The sequence below is a fragment of the Mirounga leonina genome, unplaced genomic scaffold (assembly GCF_011800145.1).
Source record: "Mirounga leonina isolate KUSES-001 unplaced genomic scaffold, KU_Mleo_1.0 Mir_154, whole genome shotgun sequence".
NCBI classification, from domain to species: Eukaryota; Metazoa; Chordata; class Mammalia; order Carnivora; family Phocidae; genus Mirounga; species Mirounga leonina.
The window spans coordinates 54,740,999-54,764,850 of NW_023270389.1; the positions used below are offsets into that span (position 1 = coordinate 54,740,999).

A 23,852-nucleotide genomic window follows, 5' to 3' on the forward strand; every position below is an offset into this window, starting at 1 on the left:
TGTTTTTTGTCCCCCTGGGCATTCTATACTGCTTCCTCTACTTCAAAGAAGGAAAAGGCAAATATGTAATGTGCCGAAGTCAGATGGAGTGTTCAGTTAGGTTTCCTAGGATAAGGTAGGGGGTCAGCAGATGAGGCTAGGCCTGCCAGTCCCAAAATGGTATGCAGAGGCTCTCCGAGTTATTTTATTATTTTTTTTTAAAAGATTTTTTATGTACTTATTTGGCAGAGAGAGAGGCACAAACGAGAGAGGGAACATAGCAGGGGGAGTGGGAGAGGGAGAGGGAGAAGCAGGCCTCCTGCTGAGCAGGGAGCCCGATGTGGGGCTCAATCCCAGGACCCTGGGATCATGACCCGAGCCAAAGGCAGATGCCCAACGACTGAGCCACCCAGGCGCCCCTCTCTGAGTTATTTTAAAATAGCAAGGAAAGCACATGTTTATTGAGTGAGGAGCAAAAGCAGAGATAGTTGATAGTTTGAGTATCAGTTAGGGCTGTGTTCCATCAGATGGCGGCACATCTTTGCAATGCTGGGTTGTTGGCAGTTGCAAGGTTAAAAAGCAAGTAGCGCATGAACATTGGTTGAGGTGGAAAGGGAAACGAAGGGACGATGTCCCATCTGATTCTAAGGATTGAGAAACTGTACTGTGTCTAGCAGGCACATACACGGCATTATTAAGTAATTGTGGTTATTCAAGAAGGAAATAAAATGATTATTTGTCTTTCAATTCGTGTATTATTTTTCAAAAACTACAAAGACATAAGAACAGAAATAATTTGTTTGGACCTGACTACTGACACACTATAGGGCCTCTTGGATCTAGAAAGTTTGGGAACCTCTGGGTTAGAGTCTTACCTTCCAGCTATATTTTATTGTATTTATTTTTTAAGTAGGCTCCATGCCCATTGTGGGGCTCGAACTCATGACCCTAGGACCAAGAGTAAGATGCCCTATCGACTGAGCCAGCCAGACATGCTGGATGTTTTTTTTTTTTTTTTTTTATTGACCTGGGGACCTTATCTATTGGTATCAGGAAAATGCAGGTGATCCCATATCTGAGTCTAGCACTGTGTCCATTAAGTAGTGTTTTTTAACTATCTCCATAACTTACCTGTATGTTTCCTAGCATGCCATCTCTACTGGTGCTGTCAGACTTGCATCCAGACCTTTACTTATACATTCCCCATCCCTCTCTCCTTCTTCCCTTTTCTCTCTGTCTCTGTCTCTGTCTCTCTCTTACACACACACACACCCCATCTTGGCCCATGGGTTCTGGCACTGACTGCACAATGATACACTATCCTTAAGGGCTGTGCATTTCAGGAGTAATCAGAGATAAGTACACTTAGCTGGATGGATGACAATCAGAGGTGCATGAGGGTGCCTACTTAGCCCCTGGGAACAAATGAGCACAAACTGGTAAGAAACTCAGGTCAGAGCAGCGCCATGCTCTGTGATTCCTATCTCCCAGCAGCCAAAGTTCCCTGCCTCCTCAAGCCCGTTCCTAACCACATAAGAAAAATTCTGCTACGATTTACATTTATCTTGCCAGTAACAAGGCTACAGATGTTCCCTAAGCTGGAGGAGAAACTAAGAAATAATACAGGACTGAGACTTAGTTTCTCTGTCTGTAAATCAGACAGCATTAAACTAGTTATCCACAAAAGATTTCCAAAACCTTTGAAACGTATAGTGAATTCAGCTGGGAGTGGGGTTAACAAAAGAGATCTGATAATAGAAACTCAAGAAACTTTGTCATAGCGCATAGAAGGGAGCACTTTTAACCACAGGGAGAAGGACAGCATACCGGCATAAATTAGATTCTAGAGGGGGGTTACCTCTCTCTCCCAACTTGGCCAAAGACAAACCCCCAGACCATGTCTGACACCATGTTAGAAGATATTATATTAATGGAAGCACTTATGAAAAATTACTGATTTCTCTTTGCATTAGGAATCCAAGTTTTCCCTTTTGATTCACTGCTTAATAATCTACCAGCGGCGTACTTACCAGTGTATGCAGAACTCTTGTATAAAGAAGACTTTACGGTCCCTTTGCAAATACTCAAGCTTTGAACAGTCTCTGTACTTGGGGGCAGGGAGGGGCTTTATAGTTCCTCCCAGGTCACAGACTGAGAGGGGGATGTGAGGGGGGACATTCTGCCGAAGTGATTCTGTCCTGAAGCACAATAACAAAACAGGAAGAGTCTGGGCCCCACCTCCCTGACTCAAAGAAATCAGAGATTGTATCTGGTCACTTACTTTATCTACTTACTTTATGTACGTGGAATTCTGAAAGCCCCCCATCACAATTTGGACTCTGGAGCTAGTAGAAATTCAAATGGGTGAGGGGGGAGCCAGTGTTGGCGTGGGAGTCCCCAGCACACAGGACAGCTGGGTTTAAGAGATAAGGAATGTCATGTGGAATTTGGGACCTAAGGTTAGTCATTGTTTACATTTTAATTTGACTAATGGTAATCATGAAATGCTAAGAGCAATATTGCCTGGTGGGTGATGATGTGGAGAACAAAGGTAAAAGAAATGTAGGAAAATTAAATTTCCTTACAACTTACAGCTCATTGACAAGTGCTAGAGACAGGCAGAGTGACCTTCCTCCAGGAACTCAACTGCCTTATCTTAGTATTTGCTAGAGGCAAAAGGCACCTCAGCTTGACGTTAGACTCATCTCCAGGATCCTGTAAGTCTTTTTTAATGTATAAAAAAATCTCTTTGGGGTGCCTGGGTGGCTCAGTCTAAGTGTCCCAACTGTTGATCTCAGTTTAGGTCATGAGTTCAAGTCCCATGTTGGGCTCTGCATTGGGTGTGGAGCCTACTTAAAAAAATCCCTTTGGAAACTTACTTTGTCTCTGCCCCCCAAGATATATGTTAGCAATCATCCTCTTTCTGCCCACGGGTCCTGTCCCCACGCTTTAATAAAACCACCTTTTTTGCACTGAAGATGTCTCAAGAATTCTTTCTTGACTGTTCACTCCCAGACCCCAACATTTCACATTGGGTGATATGCTCTTTAGGCGCACACTTCTCCCTGAAAAATAGAAATTAACTTAAGGAGTCACAGCAGCATCTTCATTGTTCATCAATTTCACTCTTCAAAGGGAGCAAATAAAATAAGATAATCATGTCAGCAGCTGCTACACCAAATATTCACCTTTAAGGTTTTGGTCCATTTCACATTTAGAGAGAATTGTTATTTTTAAACCACATTGTCAAATTAATCTTTAAAAGCCTTTTTTTTTTAAGTGCAGATGATTGCCCAGACATTTGGGAAATGTAACAAATACATGGGCAGATCATGACCTTTGGAGTCACAAGTCCTGGATTCGAGTATTGTCTTTACCAGTTGTTATCAGAATAATCTTGGGAAAATTATATAACTTTTTGAAGTTTCAGTTTCCTCAATTAAATTATGATAATACCCAATTCAGAAGTTGTGGTGGGGATCAAGTGGGAGAAGCCATGCAGAGTCTTGTACCTAGTAAACACCGTGATCGTCTATGAGGATGATGATGTCATTTCCAGGCCAGATAAGGTGTCTTGATTATTGAATCATAATATTGAAATGACTTCCACAGGCACAGAGAGTAAACTCCAGGATAGATGGGTCAGACTGAAGCAGGGGGAAGGTTCTGGAAGAATAAATCTCTTTTTCCTGATTTCATTATAGTATAACCGTTAAGCTCTGTATCCAGAGGGACTTGCATATCACGAATCTGTTGCTTGCTCATTAGGCGTACCTTTTACCTTATTTCTGGCTAATTGAAGACTTGGCATGGAGACAGCATCGCTCACTGTGTTGAGTTCAGCTGCCTTCCTGCAGCTACGAAGATGATAATATTTGGATGATTTCAAAGCTTAGTTTTCACCCAGAAAGAAAACCTTCAAAACTATTATTAGTTCAAGCATGTTTCTAAAAACCAAAATATCTTTGACATTGAGTCAGGGACACCTTGAGAGCTGGGGCCACAATTAGTGTCTGGAACCCCAGTACTCAGGCACTTACCCTGATACGCACATGCATCTTTGGTACACACCTAGTGGGTCACCGGGCCTGACCAGGCATGTTGCTCATATCAGTAGAAACAAAGAACTTAAAATGTTGGTTGAGCACAAACATGATCATTTATCAGATCGTCTCGTTTTCTGTAATTAGCAAGAGACATGTAGTAATTATAAATTGGAAGACTGGGTTTCAGCGGCACCTTTTTCTGCCATTTTTAGCGCTTATTGTAAATCAGCTGTCCTTGAGGCCATGGGATGGGGAAAGCTATCCAGGCCCCTTTTTGAAGTGGACCTATACCCTCAGAAGCCAGATTGGTAGACAATAATGCTCTTTAGAAAATATTTTGGACTTTTTGCCTTCCCAGTGCATAGTAGGATTGAACTTCTTGTCTGTTAGGGTTTGGCTGGGAACATGGGACTAGCTCTGGCCAGTGAACTGTGAGCGAAGGTAATATATGTCCTTTCTGGGCTCAGAGCGGTTAATTGCCAGTATGAGACCCTAGAGCATTTTGTTTGTCTTCAGTGTGTCAACAGCTACTTTCATCAGGGCTGTTCCATTAGCCTGGATGCCTGAGTGACTCTGTTGAGCAGAGCCTGGCCCCAGTGGATACATAACACGAAAAAGAAAGAATCTTTGTCTTATTTCAAGGTTTTGAGATTTGGGAATTGGTGGTTAGTGTACCACACCTAGCTTCTATTGATGGATGCACCAGAGGGATCTTTCTGGCTTTCACTGTATTTCTAAATCATCTTCTGAAGTCTCCCCTCCCTTCCTTCCCCCACCCTGCTCTGATGCATAGCTAGAGCTAGAGAATCTGAGAGCTGAAGGTGAAAATTTACTTAGTTTTAGTCCCAGTTGAAATTAGAACTACCCAGTGCAATTTTTTTCTTTCTCCCTCTAAAAAAGAAACTTAAAACAACCACAAGTCCCTACCTATCATCCCCCACCTGCTAAAAAAAAGTATCAAGAGGCTGCCTACCTAGACAGGTCTTCTCCACAGGTGACTTTCTCGATGGTGATTGATTGATTGATTTTTTTTTTTTTTTGAGAAAGGGCAGAAACTCATGTTTATTTCAATTTAAGGGCCAGTCACTTAAAAATTTTGACTAAAACCAATTTTTTTCTTATTTCAAAAGTATATTTTTAAGGAAGCAGTAGTAGATTTGTTAGTTATGGCTTTGTTTTGTGAAAAATTATAGTGATTTTATCAACAGTATATTGGTAGAATTTTTGTGGAATATTTAAAAACACACAAAAAGTTCAAACTATATAAAATATATTTACTTTTATTAGTAAGATTAAAATAATGTATATTGAGGGGTGCCTGGGTGGCACAGTTGTTAAGTGTCTGCCTTCGGCTCAGGTCATGATCCCAGGGTCCCGGGATCAAGCCCCGCATCAGGCTCCCTGCTCTGCAGGAAGCCTGCTTCTCCCTCTCCCACTCCCCCTGCTTGTGTTCCCTCTCTTGCTATGTCTCTTTCTGTCAAATAAATAAAATCTTAAAAAATATATATATATTAATGGGAGATGGAATTACAGTTGGATTAAGAGCCTACAAAGTACTTTATTTTTTATTTTTATTTTAAAATTTTTATTTAAATTCAATTAATTAACATATAATGTATTATTAGTTTCAGAGAGGCAGAGGTCAGTGATTTATCAGTCTTATATAAAACCCAGTGCTCGGGGTGCCTGGGTGGCTCAGTTGGTTGGACAACTGCCTTCGGCTCGGGTCATGATCTGGGAGTCCCTGGATTGAGTCCCGCATCGGGCTCCCTGCTTGGCGGGGAGTCTGCTTCACCCTCTGACCCTATCCCCTCTCATGTGTTCTTTCTCTCTCATTCTCTCTCTCTCAAATAAATAAATAAAATCTTAAAAAAACAAAAACAAAAACAAAACCCAGTGCTCATTCCATCACGTGCCCTCCTTAATGTCCATCACCCAGTTATCCTATCCACCACCCCACTCCCCTCTAGCAACCCTTAGTTTGTTCCTATGATTAAGAGTCTCTTAAAGTTCATCTCCCTCTCTGATTTCATCTTGTTTTATTTTTTCTTCTCTTCCCCTATGATCCTCTGTTTTGTTTCTTAAGTTCCACATATGAGTGAAATCATATGATAATTATCCTTCTCTGATTGGCTTATTTCACTTAGCATAATACCCTCTAGTTCCACCTATGTCCTTGCAAATGGCAAGATGTCATTTTTTTGATGGCTGAGTAGTATTCCATTGTATATAGGTACCACATCTTTATCCATTCATCTGTTGATGGACATCTGAGCTCTTTCCACAGTTTGGCTATTGTGGACATTGCTGCTATAAACATTGGGATGCAGGTGCCCCTTTGGATCACTACATTTGTATCTTTGGGGTAAATACCCAGTTGTGCAATTGCTGGGTCATAGGGTAGCTCTATTTTCAACTTTTTGAGGAATCTCCATAGTGTTTTCCAGAGTGGCTGCACCAGCTTGCATTCCCACCAACAGTTTAAGAGGGTTCCCCTTTCTCTGCATCCTCGCCAACATCTGTTGTTTCCTGAGTTGTTAATTTTAGCCATTCTGACTGGTGTGAGGTGGTATCTCATTGTCGTTTTGATTTGTATTTCCCTGATGCTGAGTGATGTCGACCATTTTTTCATGTGTCTGTTGGCCACTTGTATGTCTTCTTTGCAGAAATGTCTGTTCATGTCTTCTGCCCATTTTTTGATTGGATTATTTATTCTTTGGGTGTTAAGTTTGATATGTTTATTATAGATTTTGGATAATAGCCCTTTATCTGACATGTCATTTGCAAATATCTTCTCCCATTCTGTCAGTTGTCTTTTGGTTTTGTCAACTGTTTCCTTTGCTGGCCAAAAGCTTTTTATCTTGATGAAGTCCCAATAGTTCATTTTTGTCTTTGTTTCCCTTGCCTTTGGAGATGTGTCTAGCAAGAAGTTGCTGCAGCTGAGGTCATCGAGGTTGCTGCCTGTGTTTTCTTCTAGGATTTTGATGGATTCCTGTCTCATATTTAGGTCTTTCACCCATTTTGAGTCTATTTTTGAGTATGGTGTAAAGAAATGGTCCAGTTTCATTCTTTTTCATGAGACTGTCCAATTTCCCCAACACCATCTGTTGAAGAGACTGTCTTTTTTCTATTGGATATTCTTTCCTGCTTTGTCGAAGATTAGTTGACCATATAGTTGAGGGTCCATTTCTGGGCTCTCTATTCTGTTCCATTGATCTACGTGTCTGTTTTTGTGCCAGTACTGTCTTGATGAGTACAGATTTGTAATAGAGCTTGAAGTCCCAGGTTGTGATGCCATCAGCTTTGGTTTTCCTTTTCAACATTCCTTTGTCTATTTGGGATCTTTTCGGGTTCCATACAAATATTAGGATTATTCCAGCTCTGTGAAAAAAGTTGATGGTATTTTGACAGGGATTGCATTAAATATGTAGATTGCTCTAGGTAGCATAGACTAATTTAACAATATTTATTCTTGGGACGCCTGGGTGGCTCAGTCAGTTAAGCGGCTGCCTTTGGCTCAGGTCATGATCCCGGGGTCCTGGGATCGAGTCCCACATCAGGCTCCTTGCTCAGCAGGGAGCCTGCTTCTCCCTCTGCCTCTGCCTCTCCCCCCTGCTTGTGCTCTCTCTCTCTCTCTCTGACAAATAAATAAAATCTTTAAAAAAAAAAACCAACACAATATTTATTCTTCCAATCCGTGAGCATGGAATGTTTTTCCATTTCTTTGTGTCTTCTTCAATTTCTTTCATGAATGTTCTATAGTTTTATGAATACAGATCCTTTGCCTCTTTGATTAGGTTTATTCCTGGTATCTTACGTTTTTTGGTGCAATTGTAAATGGGATCGCCTCCTTAATTTCTCTTTCTTCTGTCTCATTGTTGGTATAGAAATGCAATTGATTTCTGTGCATTGATTTAATATCCTGCCACTTTACTGAATTCCTGTATGAGTTCTAACAATTTTGGGGTGGAATCTTTTGGGTTATCATGTCTTTTGTGAAGAGTGAGAGTTTGACTTCTTCTTTCCCAATTTGGATGCATTTTATTTCTCTTTGTTGTCTGATTGCTAAGGCTAGGACTTCTAGTACTATGTTGAATAGCAGTGGTGATAGTGGACATCCCTGCCGTGTTCTTGACCTTAGGAGAAAAGCTCTCAGTTTTTCCCTGTTGAGGATGATATTCACTGTGCACTTTTTGTAGATGGCTTTTATGATATTGAGGTATGTTCCCTCTATCCCTAACACTGTGAAGAGTTTTAATCAAGAAAGGATGCTTTCCTTTGTCAAATATTTTTTCTGCACCTATTGAGAGGATCATATGGTTCTTGTCCTTTCTTTTATTAATGTATTGTATCATGGTGATTGATTGTGGATATTGAACCATCCTTGCAGCCCAGAAATAAATCCCACTTGGTTGTGGTGAATAATCCTTTTAATGTACTGTTGGATCCATTGGCTAGTATCTTGGTGAGAATTTTGGCATCCATGTTCATCAGAGATATTGATCTGTAATTCTTTTTGGTGGAGTCTTTGGTTGTCAGATCAAAGTAATGCTGGCTTCATAGAATGAGTTTGAAATTTCTTTCCATTTCTATTTTTTTGAAACAGCTTCAGAAGAATAGGTATTAATTCTTCTTTAAATGTTTAGTAGAATTCCCCTGGGAAGCCATCCAGCCCTGGACTTTTGTTTGTTGGGAGATGTTTGATTACTGCTTCAATTTCTTTGCTGGTTATGGGTCTGTTCAAGTTTTCTATTTCTTCCTGTTTCAGTTTTGGTAGTTTTTTTTTGTCTCTAGGAAAGCATCATTTTCTTCCAGATTGCCTAATTTGTTGGCATGTAGTTGCTCATAATATGTTCTTATAATTGTTTGTATTTCTTTAGTGTTGGTTGTGATCTCTCCTCTTTCATTCATGATTTTATTTATTTGGGTCCTTTCTCTTTTCTGGTCAGGGGTTTATCAATCTTATTAATTCTTTCAGAGAACCAGCTCCTAGTTTCATTGATCTGTTCTACTGTTCATTTGGTTTCTATGTCTCTGATTTCTGCTCTAATCTTTATTTATTCTCTTCTCCTGCTGAGTTTAGGCTTTATTTGCTGTTCTTTCTCCAGCTCCTTTAGGTGTAGGGTTAGGTTGTGTATTTGAGACCTTTCTTGTTTCTTGAGAAAGGCTTGTAGTGCTATATCCTTCTCTCTTAGGACTGCCTTTGCTACATCCCAAAGATTTTGAACAATTGTGTTTTCATTTTCATTTGTTTCCATAATTTAAAAAAAATTCCTTTTTAATTTCCTGGTTGACCTGTTCATTCTTTAGTAGGATGCTCTTTAGCCTTCATGCATTTGAGTTCCTTCCAAATTTCCTCTTGTGATTGAGTTCAAGTTTCAAACATTATGGTCTGAAAATATGCAGGAAATGATCCCAATCTTTTGGTACCAGTTGAGACCTGATTTGTGACTCAGTATGTGATCTATTCTGGAGAACGTTCCATGTGCACTTGAGGAGAATTTGTTTTCTGTTGCTTTAGGATGGAATGCTCTGAATATATCTGTGAAGTCCATCTGGTCCAGTGTACCATTCAAAGCCCTTGTTTCCTTTTGATCTTCTGCTTAGATGATCTGTCCATTACAGGGAGGGGGGTGTTAAAGTCCCCTACTGTTATTGTATTATCATCAATGTGTTTCCTTAATTTTGTTATTAATTGTTTTATATAATTGGCTACTCCCATGTTAGGGGCATAAATATTTACAATTGTTAGATTGTCTTTTTGGAGAGACCCTTTAAGTAGGATATAGTGTCCTTCCTCATCTCTTATTACAGTCTTTGGTTTAAAATCTAATTTTCTCTGCAAGCTTCGTGAAGGCCGTGGGAGTGTTCTGCTGCTCCACAGCCGGCTGGAATCTGGGTCCATCCGTCCTTCCCAAGCCCACGCAGACCCAGCCAAGTTTGCCATGCCTGAGAACGTGGCACCTCGGAGTGGGAGTGCTAAGCTGGGACCCCTCCTTTGTAACCCGGCCTCGCCCTTCTTCCATCCGACCTTCCTTTCTCCTCTTTCTGTTTGTTCTTCATTCAATAAATGTTTCTTGAGCTCCTAAAAAAAAAAAAAAACAAAAAAAAAACAAAAAAAAACCGCTCGGAGTGGGAGTGCCTGCTGGGACTGCCAGCGGTGGCAGCAAAAGTGCCTATCAGGGCCGTGACAAGCTGGCCCAGATCCGCTTCAGCAGCATCTCTATGGCCAAAGCTGTTGCTGATGCTATTAGAACAAGCCTTGGACCAAAAGGAATGGATAAAATGATTCAAGATGGAAAAGGTGGTGTGACCATTACAAATGATGGGGCCACCATTCTGAAACAAATGCAGGTGTTACATTCAGCAGCCAGAATGCTGGTGGAGCTGTCTAAGGCACAAGATATAGAAGCAGGAGATGGCACCACATCAGTAGTCATCATTGCTGGCTCTCTCTTAGATTCCTGTACCAAGCTTCTTCAGAAAGGGATTCATCCAACCATCATTTCTGAGTCATTCCAGAAGGCTTTGGAAAAGGGTATAGAAATCTTGACTGACATGTCTCGACCTGTGCAACTGAGTGACAGAGAATCTTTATTAAATAGTGCCATCACTTCACTGAACTCAAAGGTTGTCTCTCAGTATTCAAGTCTGCTTTCTCCAATGAGTGTAAATGGAGTGATGAAAGTGATTGACCCAGCCATGGCTACTAGTGTAGATCTTAGAGACATTAAAATCGTTAAGAAACTTGGTGGGACAATTGATGACTGTGAACTGGTTGAAAGGCTGGTACTTACTCAAAAGGTGGCAAATTCTGGCATAACCAGAGTTGAAAAGGCTAAGATTGGGCTTACCCAGTTTTGCTTATCTGCTCCCAAAACAGATATGGATAATCAAATAGTAGTTTCTGACTATGTCCAGATGGACCAAGTGCTGTGGGAGGAGAGAGCCTATATTCTCAATTTAGTGAAGCAAATTAAAAAAACAGGATGTAATGTCCTTCTCATACAGAAGTCTATTCTGAGAGGTGCTCTTAGTGATCTTGCATTACATTTCCTAAACAAAATGAAGATTATGGTGGTTAAGGATATTGAAAGAGAAGACATCGAATTCATTTGTAAGACAATTGGAACCAAGCCAGTTGCTCATATTGACCAATTCACTGCTGACGTGCTGGGATCAGCTGAGTTAGCTGAGGAAGTCAATTTAAATGGTTCTGGCAAACTGCTCAAGATTACAGGCTGTACAAGCCCTGGAAAAACAGTTACAGTTGTTGTTTGTGGATCTAACAAATAGGTGATTGAAGAAGCTGAACACTCCATTTATGATGCCCTATGTGTTATTCGCTGTTTAGTGAAGAAGAGAGATCTTATTGCAGGAGGTGGTGCTCCAGAGATAGAATTGGCCCTATGGTTAACTGAATATTCATGAACATTGAGTGGCATGGAATCCTACTGCGTTCGTGCTTTTGCAGATGCTATGGAAGTCATTCCATCTACACTAGCTGAAAATGCAGGCCTGAATCCCATAACAGAACTAAGAAACAGGAATGCCCAAGGAGAAAAAACTACTGGCATTAATGTCCGAAAGGGTGGTATTTCCAACATTTTGGAGGAACTGGTTGTCCAGCCTTTGTTGGTTTCAGTCAGTGCACTGACTCTAGCAACTGAAACTGTCCGGAGCATTCTGAAAATTGATGATGTGGTAAACACTCGGTAACTGGATAAACGCTGGCCAGCTGGCACCACTGTGGCCACTAATAATGCATCTGAAGTGGAAGATCACCTTGGTGTTCCTTGCTGTTTGGAAGATTGTTTCCTTTGTGAATTCCTAGGCCTGGTCTTCAGTTGGTACTTGCTTGAAATTGTATTGACAAAACTTAATTAAAATATTAAATGTTTGGTTTAAAAAAAATAAAATCTAATTTTCTGGTATAAGGATTGCTACCCCAGCTTTCTTTTGATGTCCAGTATCATGATAAATCTGGAGGTGTCTTTGGGTCCAAAATTTGGAAGGAACTCACATACCTGAAGGGATAAGGGTTACTTATTAAGGGATAAGGGATCCTTCCAAATTTCCTCTTGTGATTGAGTTCAAGTTTCAAACATTATGGTCTGAAAATATGCAGGAAATGATCCCAATCTTTTGGTACCAGTTGAGACCTGATTAAAATTAAAATTTTATCTTGGATATAAGACAGATACTGAAAAACAAATAATAAATGACTCCCCCCCTACCCCCCGACTCATTATCTGGTACACTGTCAGATAGCGTAGACTGCAGAGGCCGTGGTGACAGGAAAACCCAGCTGGACCCACTTACAGACCACATAACTTGGGAAGGTCATTTAACTACTCTGAGTCTCCATCTCCTGATGCATAAAATGAGTTTGAAGATTAAAGAAATAAAACTGATTTCATTATAGCACCTACAACATAATAAATGATGAGTAAGTGATGGCTTTTAATTATTTTATCCAAGTTACTTAGGTTGTTAGAAGTAGTTCAACACCAAGAGAAATTGACATCAATTACTTTCCACTGCCCAGCAGCACAAAGTACAGCAATGTCTAAGAATAAAACTGTTTTTAATAGTTGCAATTAAAATCCCTCTCCCAGAATATGTGACATATATAGGTGGACAGTTAGGTGTAAAAATACAAGTTTTAGATACCCATCCACAAGGGTGAAGCAACCAGTCTTTACCGTGGTATGTTCGACCTGTTATTGGAAGAAACATCAGGGACATGACTTGCTATGTGGCCCTAAACAATGCCCAGTTTTCTTATCTGAGAGCATTCTGTTTATCCCCTCCATCCTTAAAATGACCTAAGGACTTGGAGTAACCCTTTGGTTCCAAAGTATAAATCCTATTATTGCATGACCCTGAAGAGTGATAAAGTGTCTTAAGCTCTCTATTTTCCAGAAGTTGGATTTGGTGGCTCCTAGGCATAAAATTGTCATTTTTGCCATTAGTGCCAGCAAAAAGGCAAGAGTGTAAACATTATTGCAGAATTGAAACAAAATAGTTTGGTAATAAAGAGGTGGAGGAGAGGTCTTTTGGCTGGAGGGACTGAGGAAAGCTTGAGGAGAATACCCTCTCACCTAGTGTTGCAGGAATCTCAACTATTGGGGTCTGGGAGGCCATAGTGGGTAGCATGAAGCAAGCCTAAGTGCAGCACTTTTTAGAATGGTGAGGCAGTGGTTAGGTGGTGGGCAGGTATGGGGGCAAAATGGCGGGAGGTAGGGCTGGAAAGGTAGGTTACAGCTAGTGTAGAGAATCTTGAATGACAAAGGAGGTGATGAGGAGCTGCTGAAGGTTTCTGAGAAAAGGAGTCAGAAAGGAAGACCTTACAGCACCTCTTTGTTGGTGCCCTCACAAACACCTTCAGGTCTTGGCTTCTAGGGAACTGGAAGCTTTGGATTAAGGGGAAGGCACACCGATGTCTTAGAGTAGCTGTGGAAGCGACAAATGACTAGGTAGGCAAATTAATTTAAAGCTTGTAATTCAATTAGTTAAAAAATACAAAAAATGACATTATGAGCCTGAGAGTGTGCTTCATGGATCTCTAAGCACAGGTTGTGTAATTGACTAAGGGCTTTAGCTGTTGTGTGTGAGATACATTGTTGCACTTGTGCCCAGGCCCCCTTCCCAGGAGTTGCTGCCAGCCATACACGTGGGAGAGTCAGGATTCTTTGATGGCTTGAGGACTCCCCAGTGGCTCTGCTGCATCTTCCTTGGACTGCACAGCAGTCAGGGATGTTTCTACCCCAACCTTCTTTTGTCTCTCCTTCATTCAGAGGCAGACTCTCTGATGATTACTTCCTGCACTTTCCCTATTTTCCCCCTCATACAGGCATTTTCCTTAATAAAGCCTTGCATGTTCAATCTCATTTCGGCTTCTGACCTGGATTACAAGAATCTAATCCCAGGAGACTTTTTTTTTTTTTTTAAGCTTCATTGATCCATAATCTGGTCATAAGGCAGACCAGACAAGAAAGTGAGTTATGTTCTGTGTAAACACATTCCGCCTCCAGAAAATGGCCAACAGCTCTGCATTGGGGGTTGTACTGGTGTAGCAGCATCTTCCAGGACGAAGGAAGCAGCCAGTTATAAGGAAGGATCTTCCTTTGCCATCCTTACTGTAATATGAACATTGGATTCTTTGTGGGTTAAGCTTTTGAAATCTTTATTATTAGAAATTTTGTTACATGTCGCAGTCCAAGAGTTTTATTTTTAAAATATCTTAACTTTTCTGCAATGAGCAAATGGGACATATTTGGCTTTTGGTAAGAAAAACTGAGTAGCTATCACAGAGAGAAGGGTAGTTAAAATGAAAGGTTAGTAAAGGGAACATCGCAGGGGGAGATTTGGGAGGAGGGTGATAACGTTAACATTCTTTACAGGAGAAGAACATCGTAAATTGCAACTAGAAGCACCAAGGCTGAACCGAAGGGAGAATTTGGCCCTGAGGAGCGGAAAAAGTCATGGACTGATCTCTGAAAGCAGCTTTTTTGGTGATACCTCAAACCAATGGTTTTTAAATTTAATGTGCACAGGAATCTTCTAGGGAGCTTGTCAAGACTGGAAATTCCAGGGGAGACTCTCATTCAGCAGGTCTGAATTATTACTGCATTTGTATTTAAAAATCTGCACTTCTATAAGCTCCCTGAGATATTCTGATGCAGGTAGTCTGTGGGTCGTAGTTTGGAACAAACTATCCTAGTTGGTTTGTCTGGGATAGTTTCCTGTTTCCTGGTGTATAGAGGCAGAAGAATAAACTTGGATGAGTCTTTCTTAGTCATCTCAGACTCTGGAAATGAACTGTTTATGTTTTTTAAAAGATAGAATATTTGGAAAACTTTCAAGAGTTTAAGCTCTTTCTAAAAATTTCAAGGTTATACATTTAATAATAATTTTGTCCTAATGGAGCTATTTTTCCCCACTGATTCGGTATCAACCCGACACTTGTTTCCCAATCTAGTCCACTGTAGGAGTAGGATAATGACCATAGTTACTTCCCTGGGTAGTGGTAATGATGAATGAAGCAAGTCCATTTCAATGGACTTTAAAGAAATAAAGCTTCCACTGACAGAGATTGCCATTACATTGGTCTGGGCACTTTAGAGACAAATCCAGGCCAAAGGAAAGAACAATGTCTGCACAGACTTTGGAAGAGTAAGAGGAGAAATTTGCCTAAATCTTTAATCTCTGACCTTTTCCCTCTTCAAAAGTCCTTGGGCTGGGTTTAGGGCATAGCTTATCTTCCAAAGCACAGTTCATGGAAAGAATGGCTGTAGTGGGTTGATAAACCATCTGTTTATTCTGTTGCTCAATGTCTATTGACACTGAATTGCTTGTATCTTTTTTAGATTTCAGTTCCAAGAAAATGTGTCTAACAAACTGGTATGCTTCCTTTTATCAAATGACGGAGATTACATATTGTTTCACTTTTTGCCTTGTTTACCTATAGGTGAGAGCTAAATACAAGGCTCAATCATTATAATGCTTTTCATCTACTTGGGACATATACTTCGTCCTCAATGCTTGTTTTTTCAAAATGTCAATGATCATCTTAAATGTTCTTGTATAGGTATGTTTCTTTTTTTTTTTTTTTAAAGATTTTATTTATTTATTTGAGAGAGAGAATGAGAGACAGCACAAGAGGGAAGAGGGTCAGAGGGAGAAGCAGACTCCCTGCCGAGCAGGGAGCCCGATGCGGGACTCGATCCCGGGACTCCAGGATCATGACCTGAGCCGAAGGCAGTCGCTTAACCAACTGAGCCACCCAGGCGCCCTAGGTATGTTTCATTGTAAATTCCATCAAATGCTTTTTAGATCTGACTGGACTATAAACCAAAATATTATGAATAAAATTAATTGATCATATTTGCAAGAAGTGTGCTGTTATCTGTGTTAAGTTCCTCCAAAAGCAACATATATGTGATTATAAATAAAATAAACTGTTAGTAAGTACTTTATCTGCAATAGTTGTTTTGTAAATAAGTATATTCTGGGGAAAGGTTATGATCCACAGTTCCAGAATCAAGCAAAACTGGGTTCTAATCCTGGCTGCCCGGCAAGACCAGCTGTATGGTCTTGAACATGTTACCCAACTGCTCTGAGTCTCAGTTTCATCATCTATAAAATGGGTAGAATAGCCTCATCCATCTCACAGAATTATTGTGAGATTTAAATGAAGTTAATACATACAGTGTGCACTGAGCACAATGTCTGGTCTATGGAAAGTACTGAATGTGTATATAGCTGTTACTGCAGGTTTATTTTTATTTTTATAGCAGTGTTTCTGTCAAAACATAAGAAATGTGCCTATTGGCTTTGCTTTCACCATGAGGCCCAAGGAGTCTGTCTGATCATCACCATCGCTTTCGAGTCTAGCCTCTCATATTTTCCTCCAGGATTTTTGAGTGATTCCCTGATAAGGATATGGAGCATGACCTAACACCTGAGAACTTTGTTACCAAAAGAGTCCGGGTAGGAAGACTATCAAGAACATCATGCAAGAGTTTAAATATTTACCCACCATTGAAATTTTCCAATGTTTTAAACCATGGGGCTTGCTTTTCATTCTGCGTATTTCTATTTTTTCCACACAACCCTCTTATATGGGGCCTGGCAACACTATTTAGCCAGTGCTATTTAATTGTCCTTTTGGAGAGTCTGATGAACTTGAGGGAAGGGTGGAGTGGCAAAGAAATTTCATGACACCATTTTAGTGTTTTAACATGGACCTAATTCTGCTAATTCTCTACAACCGCCTCTCTCTGTTCCTCTCGACTCTGAAATATAGAATCTAGATTTCATATTTTTTCTTTGTCTTTTTTTTTTAAGAGGAACTGACTGACACTAAAATCAAAAGCTTTATGCTGACCAATTAGAACCACTGAAGCTGAAAAAAAAGGGCTACAACAATAGCAAGAAGCCCCACAATTTTCAACAGAAAGGAAACCGGGAAATCAGATGAAGCTTTTAGTGCCCGTGTCTTTAAAGGCTTCAGTATCCGTTGTTTCTGGGTGAGGATGGCCCTCTTGGCTCCCTTCCACTGCCCGGGCCCAGTGAGGCGGTACTGGTAGGAGTTGCAGGGTCCAAAATAGAGCTTCACAGCCAGTTTGGGGTCTTTCAGCAAGAGAGATAGGACGTCTGGCTTCGCACCTATCTCTAAGGCGAGCTCATCCAAGTAGTCGATGTAATTGGTCTGAAGTATCTGGCTCTGGTTCTTTCCAAACCTTAATGAAGAAAGTGAAAAAGGGCAGATTTGCAAAATAGGGATGAGTGAGTGAGTAAATGAGGTTTCAGTGAATCTCTGGTGGAAGGTATGAGCTTATCCCATCAGAAGGCCCAGTTCTCAGATTGAGAGTAGGCTGTAAAATAAATAGCCATGAATTCATGGAAGTTTTAGGAATGTGACAAGGTTTATAACCATGATTATTATTTGATATTTAGTAAGCCAGGATTGCTGCAAAGATTCATGAGCTAACACAGATGAAAGCCTAGCTCAGTGTCTTGCACAGAGGAGATGCTTACTATTTGCTTGTTAAATTATTAAAGTAGTTGGCACTCTGGCTGGCATATAATAGGTACTCAATAAATGTTAGATTAATTAGAATTTGACCATGAGACAACCCCTACATGTGATGTCAGGCCCCCAAGTCTACTCTCCAAGGTGCTTGATCACTTTTGAACCCCATTTTACCGTATCACAAAGCATACATCTACTTTCACTTCACACCAATTCCTTCTAATTTCCTTTGATAGGACATCCCCAAACTGACTTTTCAGAGACACCTGGTCACTGTCACTACTGCTGCTCCCAACTCATTTCCTCTCTCACCACAGAAAGTGGGCAGCCTGAGAAGATGTGGAATCTAACACGGACATCATGCAAAACTGAAATAAAATTAAGTCCAGGAAAAATGTCCTGATTTGGTAAAATTTCTATCTTTATGTAGTTGGTTCTTTTTTGTTTTAAAGATTTTATTTATTTACTTGAGAGAGAAAGTGAGAGAGAGCAGAAGCAAGGGGAGGGGTACAGGAAGAAGCAGAAGCAGGCTCCCGGCTGAGCAGGGAACCCGATGCGGATCATGACCTGAACTGAAGGCAGGTGCTTAACCGACTGAGCCACCCAGGCTCATGTAGTTGGTTCTTAAACTAGTATGTATAAGAATCACCTAGGGAGAACATAAAAATACAAATTTCCAGTTTCATCCTGGGGTTCCAATTCAGTTGGTCTGGGTTGTGACCCAGGAATTTGCATTTTTAAGAAACAGGTAGGTGGTTCTTGTGGGTAGTTAGGTCACTATACCCTGAGAAACATTGCTTTATGTAAAGAATTAAAAAAAAATTCTTACAGATCGATTCTTTTTTCATTCCTCTTGATAATGTCTGCCATCATAGTCCTCGCTGAGGGCAAGGTACACAAGCCTAGAAATAAAAGGCTGGTTTGAGTAGTGGGTTTGATTCAATATCATTGCTTTATCTAGTAGTTGGTTCCTACCATTAAACTTGGCCATTTACCCATGTTATGCCAATCAGGGCTGCTGTTTTGTTGAACTCCAGGGTGGGACGAGTTCTATGTGATGCTGCCCTTAAGGTTACAGTGTGAACTCTGAAGTGGAGGGTGTAAGAGAAGAGACTGGAGTAGGAAGGTGAGCCTGAAGAGCTGGAAATCATGTCAGGTGGCTTGAGCTCTATTTTGAAGGTGATGGGAAGCCATGGGAGGGTTTTCTGCAGGTGGTGACAAGATCAGGTTTGCCTTTTGGAAAGATCCTTCTAGTTGGCGAATTTCGGGACATGGGCTCTAGGAAAGAGTCTAAAGGTACCAAGACCAGTTGAGAGGCTGTTGAAGTAAACCTTGTGGGAGTAAAGTTGATCAGTGGGGACAGAGAAGGTAGATTGATGCAGGATTTATCAGTGTGCTTGTGATTCCATCCTTGTCTATGGGTATTCTCAGACATGGTGAAATGTTCAGTTTCTCCTGGATATAGCTAGTCATCAGATATACCAGAGTCAATGAGTCCAAAACAGAGCCCATCACAGAAGCTCTCCTGGTCAGACTTGCATCTTCTTCCATGTCCTCTCCTTATTCCTGGCCCTACTGTCTACCCAGTTCCCATGGCCAGAGATCTGTAAGTCATCTGTGATTCCTCTCTCTCTCTGATTTTCTACATTCAGCTGATCATTATGTCCTGTGGATTTTATCCCTAACTATTTCTCACATTTCTATTGTCTTCTCCACTTTGTCTCTCTGCCTGGCTCAGCTACATCACGTTTCAGCCGGGACTTGCTGTGGCCTTCTCACTGGTCTCAGAGACCCCATTCTTTTCTGCTTTCAAATCTATCTTTCACACTAATGCTGAAATATCTATTGAAAATGTAAATTTGTGATGTCTATTCCTTTCTTATAACCTTTCATTGGGTCCTCCGCCTGAAGAGCTTTCTTTCTTTCTTTCTTTTTTTTTTTTTTGATGATTTTATTTATTTATTTGACAGAGAGAGACCCAGCAAGAGAGGGAACACAAGCAGGGGCAGCAGGAGAGGAAGAAGCAGGCCTCCCGCCAAGCAGGGAGCCCAATGCGGGGCTCAAACCCAGGACTCTGGGATCATGACCTGAGCCGAAGGCAGACACCCAACGACTGAGCCACCCAGGCAGCCCTGAAGAGCTTTCTAAAATGGAGATTCTAGGTCCTCAGGTCAGACTTAATCAGGGTCCCTAAGGATCCAGATGATTTTTTTTTAAAGATTTTATTTATTTATTTATTTGAGAGAGAGAGAATGAGAGAGAGCATGAGAGGGAGGAGGGTCAGAGGGAGAAGCAGACTCCCTGCTGAGCAGGGAGCCCGATGCAGGACTCGGTCCTGGGACTCCAGGATTATGACCTGAGCCGAAGGCAGTCGCTTAACCAACTGAGCCACCCAGGTGCCCAAGATCCAGATGATTTTTATGTGTGGCCAGATTTGGAAAGAACTGATCTACATTTTGTATTGTAAGCCTTTTAGCATGCCTTACAAGGCTCCTGTGGCCTGGCCTTTCTACTGAAAGATTATTCTTTAATAATCTCTCACCCCTCTCTGCCTCACATGTCATGTTCTGGGAATGTCAGATAGCTTGTAATTCTCCATATCCATCATGCCTCTGTGTTTGGCTCAAGTGATTATCTCCTCTGCACCCGAGAAACTTGGTCATCTAGCAAGTTTTCCTTGGCCGCATGCCCTCCTTTATCCCAACATGCTGCAAAGCACCCTTTTTCTTCTTCCCATGCACTCCATGCATCCCTCTACCAAAGCATTTATCTTAGTATGTGGTAATGATCTGTTTAAATTGCTCTCTATCCCACCAGGTTCCAGAACAAAGCTAGGTATTCAATGAGTTCTGGTTGAGCTGAATTGAACCCTGGCGTCAGGGAGATAATAGCCTCCTGAGGAATGCAAAGTGCTATACAGGTACTTAGACAGAAACCTTTCAATAAGTTTATAACTTTCTAAGGATCCGTGAGGTTGAGCTTCTTAACATATTAAGAGTTAATTTGAAGTTAATGTAGAGGCCCTGGGTCTCTAGATTTGCACATATTCAGAGGAAATTATAAACATCATATAGGTAAAACCAGGAGTCAGAGATCTTTCTCTTCTCAACTATTCTTTCATGATTCCAGGAAAAGATATGTATTTAGCTTTATGAAAATTGAAGTTCTCTGAACTTTCTAATATTTCAAAGGGTTGATTACAGCTCTTTATTATTATTATTATCTTATCTCTGTATTTGTTATTTTTCAAATTCTCCACTAACTTTTTAGGATGTTAATCTTGCGAGAGCTGCCTAAGGTGGACCAACTTCTTCCTGGCAGCCTCCTTATCTAAACTTGTTATTGAGCAAACTCCATCAGGTATAAAACCCTCAGCCCCTCACTTTCCCACTCACATACCTTTGAAAACCCTGGTTGCCCAACGAGCTTGAAGTTCAGCAGTTGGGAAAATGGAACCTAGGGGCTGGATGAGACCAATGCACGCCAGAGTTGACTTCTCCAGGTGAGGAGGGAACATGTATTTATACAGTGAGACCATCTTATCCTCTACTTTAACAAGTGAATCTTCAAGGAATGGAAAAGAGAAAGTATATCCCGTTGCAAAGACAATAACATCAATATTCTCCTCCACTGTTCCATCTTCAAAGATGGCAGAAGTTTCTGTGAGCTCTTTCACTCTTGGTTTCACCTTGATGGCTCCATAGAGTATATGACTTGGAAGATCATCATTTATTACAGGTTCTTTCATAAGATATCTAAAACACCAAAAAGAAAACACTTAGAAGGAATATTTAATGATGTTGAGTGAGTCTTGAAACTCTCTTGATATTTTATGGGGTTGGCTTTTCGAATAAAGAGGTTTCTCAAATATCCATAAAGCTTTCTAACTTAACCAGTTGGCCTACCCCAAACCTTACTATCTGACTTCATTCTCATGTCACAAATCTCCCCCTCAACAAAGAAGAGAAAACATGTAGGTGATGTGGGAAAAAGACATTTCAAAAAAGGAGGTTAAACAAATACCAGCGCCTATGGTCAATCCATGAATATTCCAGTCATTGATAGCCCATCGATGTTTCCACTATTGTTTTAATTATCTTGTTGCTCCAATTAATCTCTATCTGATCATAAGTAAGAAAGGAAAATTTTGTTAAATCCCCAATAATTTTGAAAGTTTTATTAAGGGATCAGCATAAAAACTAATGTATAAAATTAAGTTTGGGGATATTTGTTGATCCCAAATATCCATGGAGTCTCTGTATGTGATGGCATGGGTGATAGAGCAAAGTCTGGTTGTATTTATGGAATTCCCCTTTTTGTAGATTTGAGAACCTTTTTTTTTAAAAAAAATAATACATGCCACATGTATCAGATCTCAGAACTGAGTAGTCACATGGCATTTTGTTGAAAGATTCCAAAGTTCTTCTGTTTTTGTATTTTTTTAACGGGAAGGAGTCTGTTATCAACTAAAGAAAAATAAACATTCATACTGTTTGCTTGTGTTTATAAGATCAGTGATATATAACAGTGAGCTCAGTAGAGATTTATTTTTTGGCAAAGAGATAGTGAGTATGTTCTCAAAAGCTGCTCATGGGAAGAATCCTTATGGTGTACAGAATTAACAAAGCATGAGTTATCACATGGAGAATTTGGGACACATTTCCCAACACACCCCTCTGAAAGGAAGGCTGCAATCTCTTAAAGCAGCCTTTTCCAATGTTGGACAGCTTTGGGTATTAGGAAATTCTTCCCATGATCCTAGTTCTGCTTTCTAGAGCAGCTCATAATATTTCTTTTTTAAATTTATTTTTTTATTCATGTATAATTAATATACAGTGTTATATGAGTTTCAGATGTACAATATAATGATTCAAGAATTCTATACATTTCTCAGTGCTCATCTAAGATAAGTGTACTCTTAATTCCTTTTGTCTATTTCATCCATCCCCCCCCGACTCATCTCCTCTCTGGCAACTGTTCTCTGTATTCAAAGTCTGGTTTTTTGTTTCTTTTGTGTCTTAAGTTCCACACCTGAGTCAAATCATATGGTATTTGTCTTCTTCTGACTGACTTATTTCACCTAGCATTACACCCTCTAGGTCCATCAGTGTTGTTGCAAATGGCAGGATTTCATTCTTTTTATGACTGAGTAATCCAATTAAAAATGGGCAGAAGAGCTGAATAGGTGTTTTTCCAAAGAAGACTTACAGATAGCCAATAGACACATGAAAATAAACTTAACATCACTAATCATCAGGGAAAGACAAATTAAAACCACAATGAGATATCATTTTACACCTGTCAGAATGGCTAAGATCAAAAACACAAGAAATAACAATTGTTGGTAAGAATGTGGAGAAAAAGGAACCCTAATGCACTGTTGGTGGGAATGCAAATTGGTGCAACCACTGTGGGAAACAGTGTGCAGGTTCCTCAAAAAATTAAAAATAGAATTTATATGACCCAGTAGTTCCACTACTGGGTATTTACCCAAAGAAAATGAAAACACTAATTTGAAAAGACATATGCACCCCCATGTTCATTGCAGCATTATTTACAATAGCCAAAATATGGAAGCAACCTAATTGTCCATTGATAAATGAGTGGATACAAAACATGTGGTGTATATACACAATGGAATTTTACTCAGCCATAAAAAAGTTCATAATATTTCTACTTCATCTTCTTAAGCATTTACTTTTTAAAAGGTATACAGAACAAATTTGGAATTCAAATTCCAGGATGTCTATGATATTCATACTGTTAGGTTGTAGTTTGAAATACCGCATTAGCAATTTGACTATAAAGAGGAGCCTCTGACAATCTTGCTTACCATACCATAAAAAAGCAAAATAACTCTACTTGTTTTGAAGCTCAAGGCCATAATTTTCATGGTTGAACCACTGATTCATCTGCTGTTCCATCATCCATTTTCGAATTGTTTGTGGCAGGACATTTCGGAGCATGGACCTAAACCGGGTGTGGAACACAATGTCCCAGGGATAGCCATCTTCAGAGATACGGCCCATGACCCAGGAACCATGTCTGGTGCTGATAAATACCTGGTAAGCAAAAAGGAATGCTGTTTAAATCAGGGCATTGTCCCTTTTGGGAGGAATCTACTGTGTAGATGATATATCACATGTATGGCTCGGAGAAGTAAAAGACTTGCTCTGGATTACATGCTGATCAGTGCAGGGCTGGGAGGTAAACCTTGGCTTCCTGATTTCCAGATTTTTTATGATATCTCACTATAGTAACCAACCAATCAACCAACCAACCAAACA

The 23,852-nt window shown here is 40.3% G+C and overlaps 2 protein-coding genes across 2 annotated transcripts in view; one reads left to right on the top strand and one right to left on the bottom strand.

The window, feature by feature from the left end:
• The first annotated feature begins 4,430 nt into the window (after positions 1 to 4,430).
• On the top strand, positions 4,431 to 11,898 carry LOC118014579 (T-complex protein 1 subunit delta-like). The gene is given in 2 exon segments (XM_035011030.1): positions 4,431 to 4,456; positions 10,184 to 11,898. Coding segments are annotated over 2 exon segments (1,587 nt in total). The 3' UTR covers positions 11,745 to 11,898.
• Positions 11,899 to 16,870: 4,972 nt separating this feature from the next.
• Positions 16,871 to 23,852, bottom strand: part of FMO2 (flavin containing dimethylaniline monoxygenase 2) — a 32,332-nt gene continuing 25,350 nt past the window's right edge. The window contains exons 6-9 of the mRNA XM_035010830.1: positions 23,428 to 23,627; positions 20,965 to 21,320; positions 18,395 to 18,467; positions 16,871 to 17,272 (exon numbers count right to left, since the gene is read on the bottom strand). Of these exons, the coding sequence (XP_034866721.1) occupies positions 16,921 to 17,272; positions 18,395 to 18,467; positions 20,965 to 21,320; positions 23,428 to 23,627 (981 nt within the window). The 3' untranslated portion in view covers positions 16,871 to 16,920. The remainder of the gene's footprint in view (positions 17,273 to 18,394; positions 18,468 to 20,964; positions 21,321 to 23,427; positions 23,628 to 23,852) is intronic.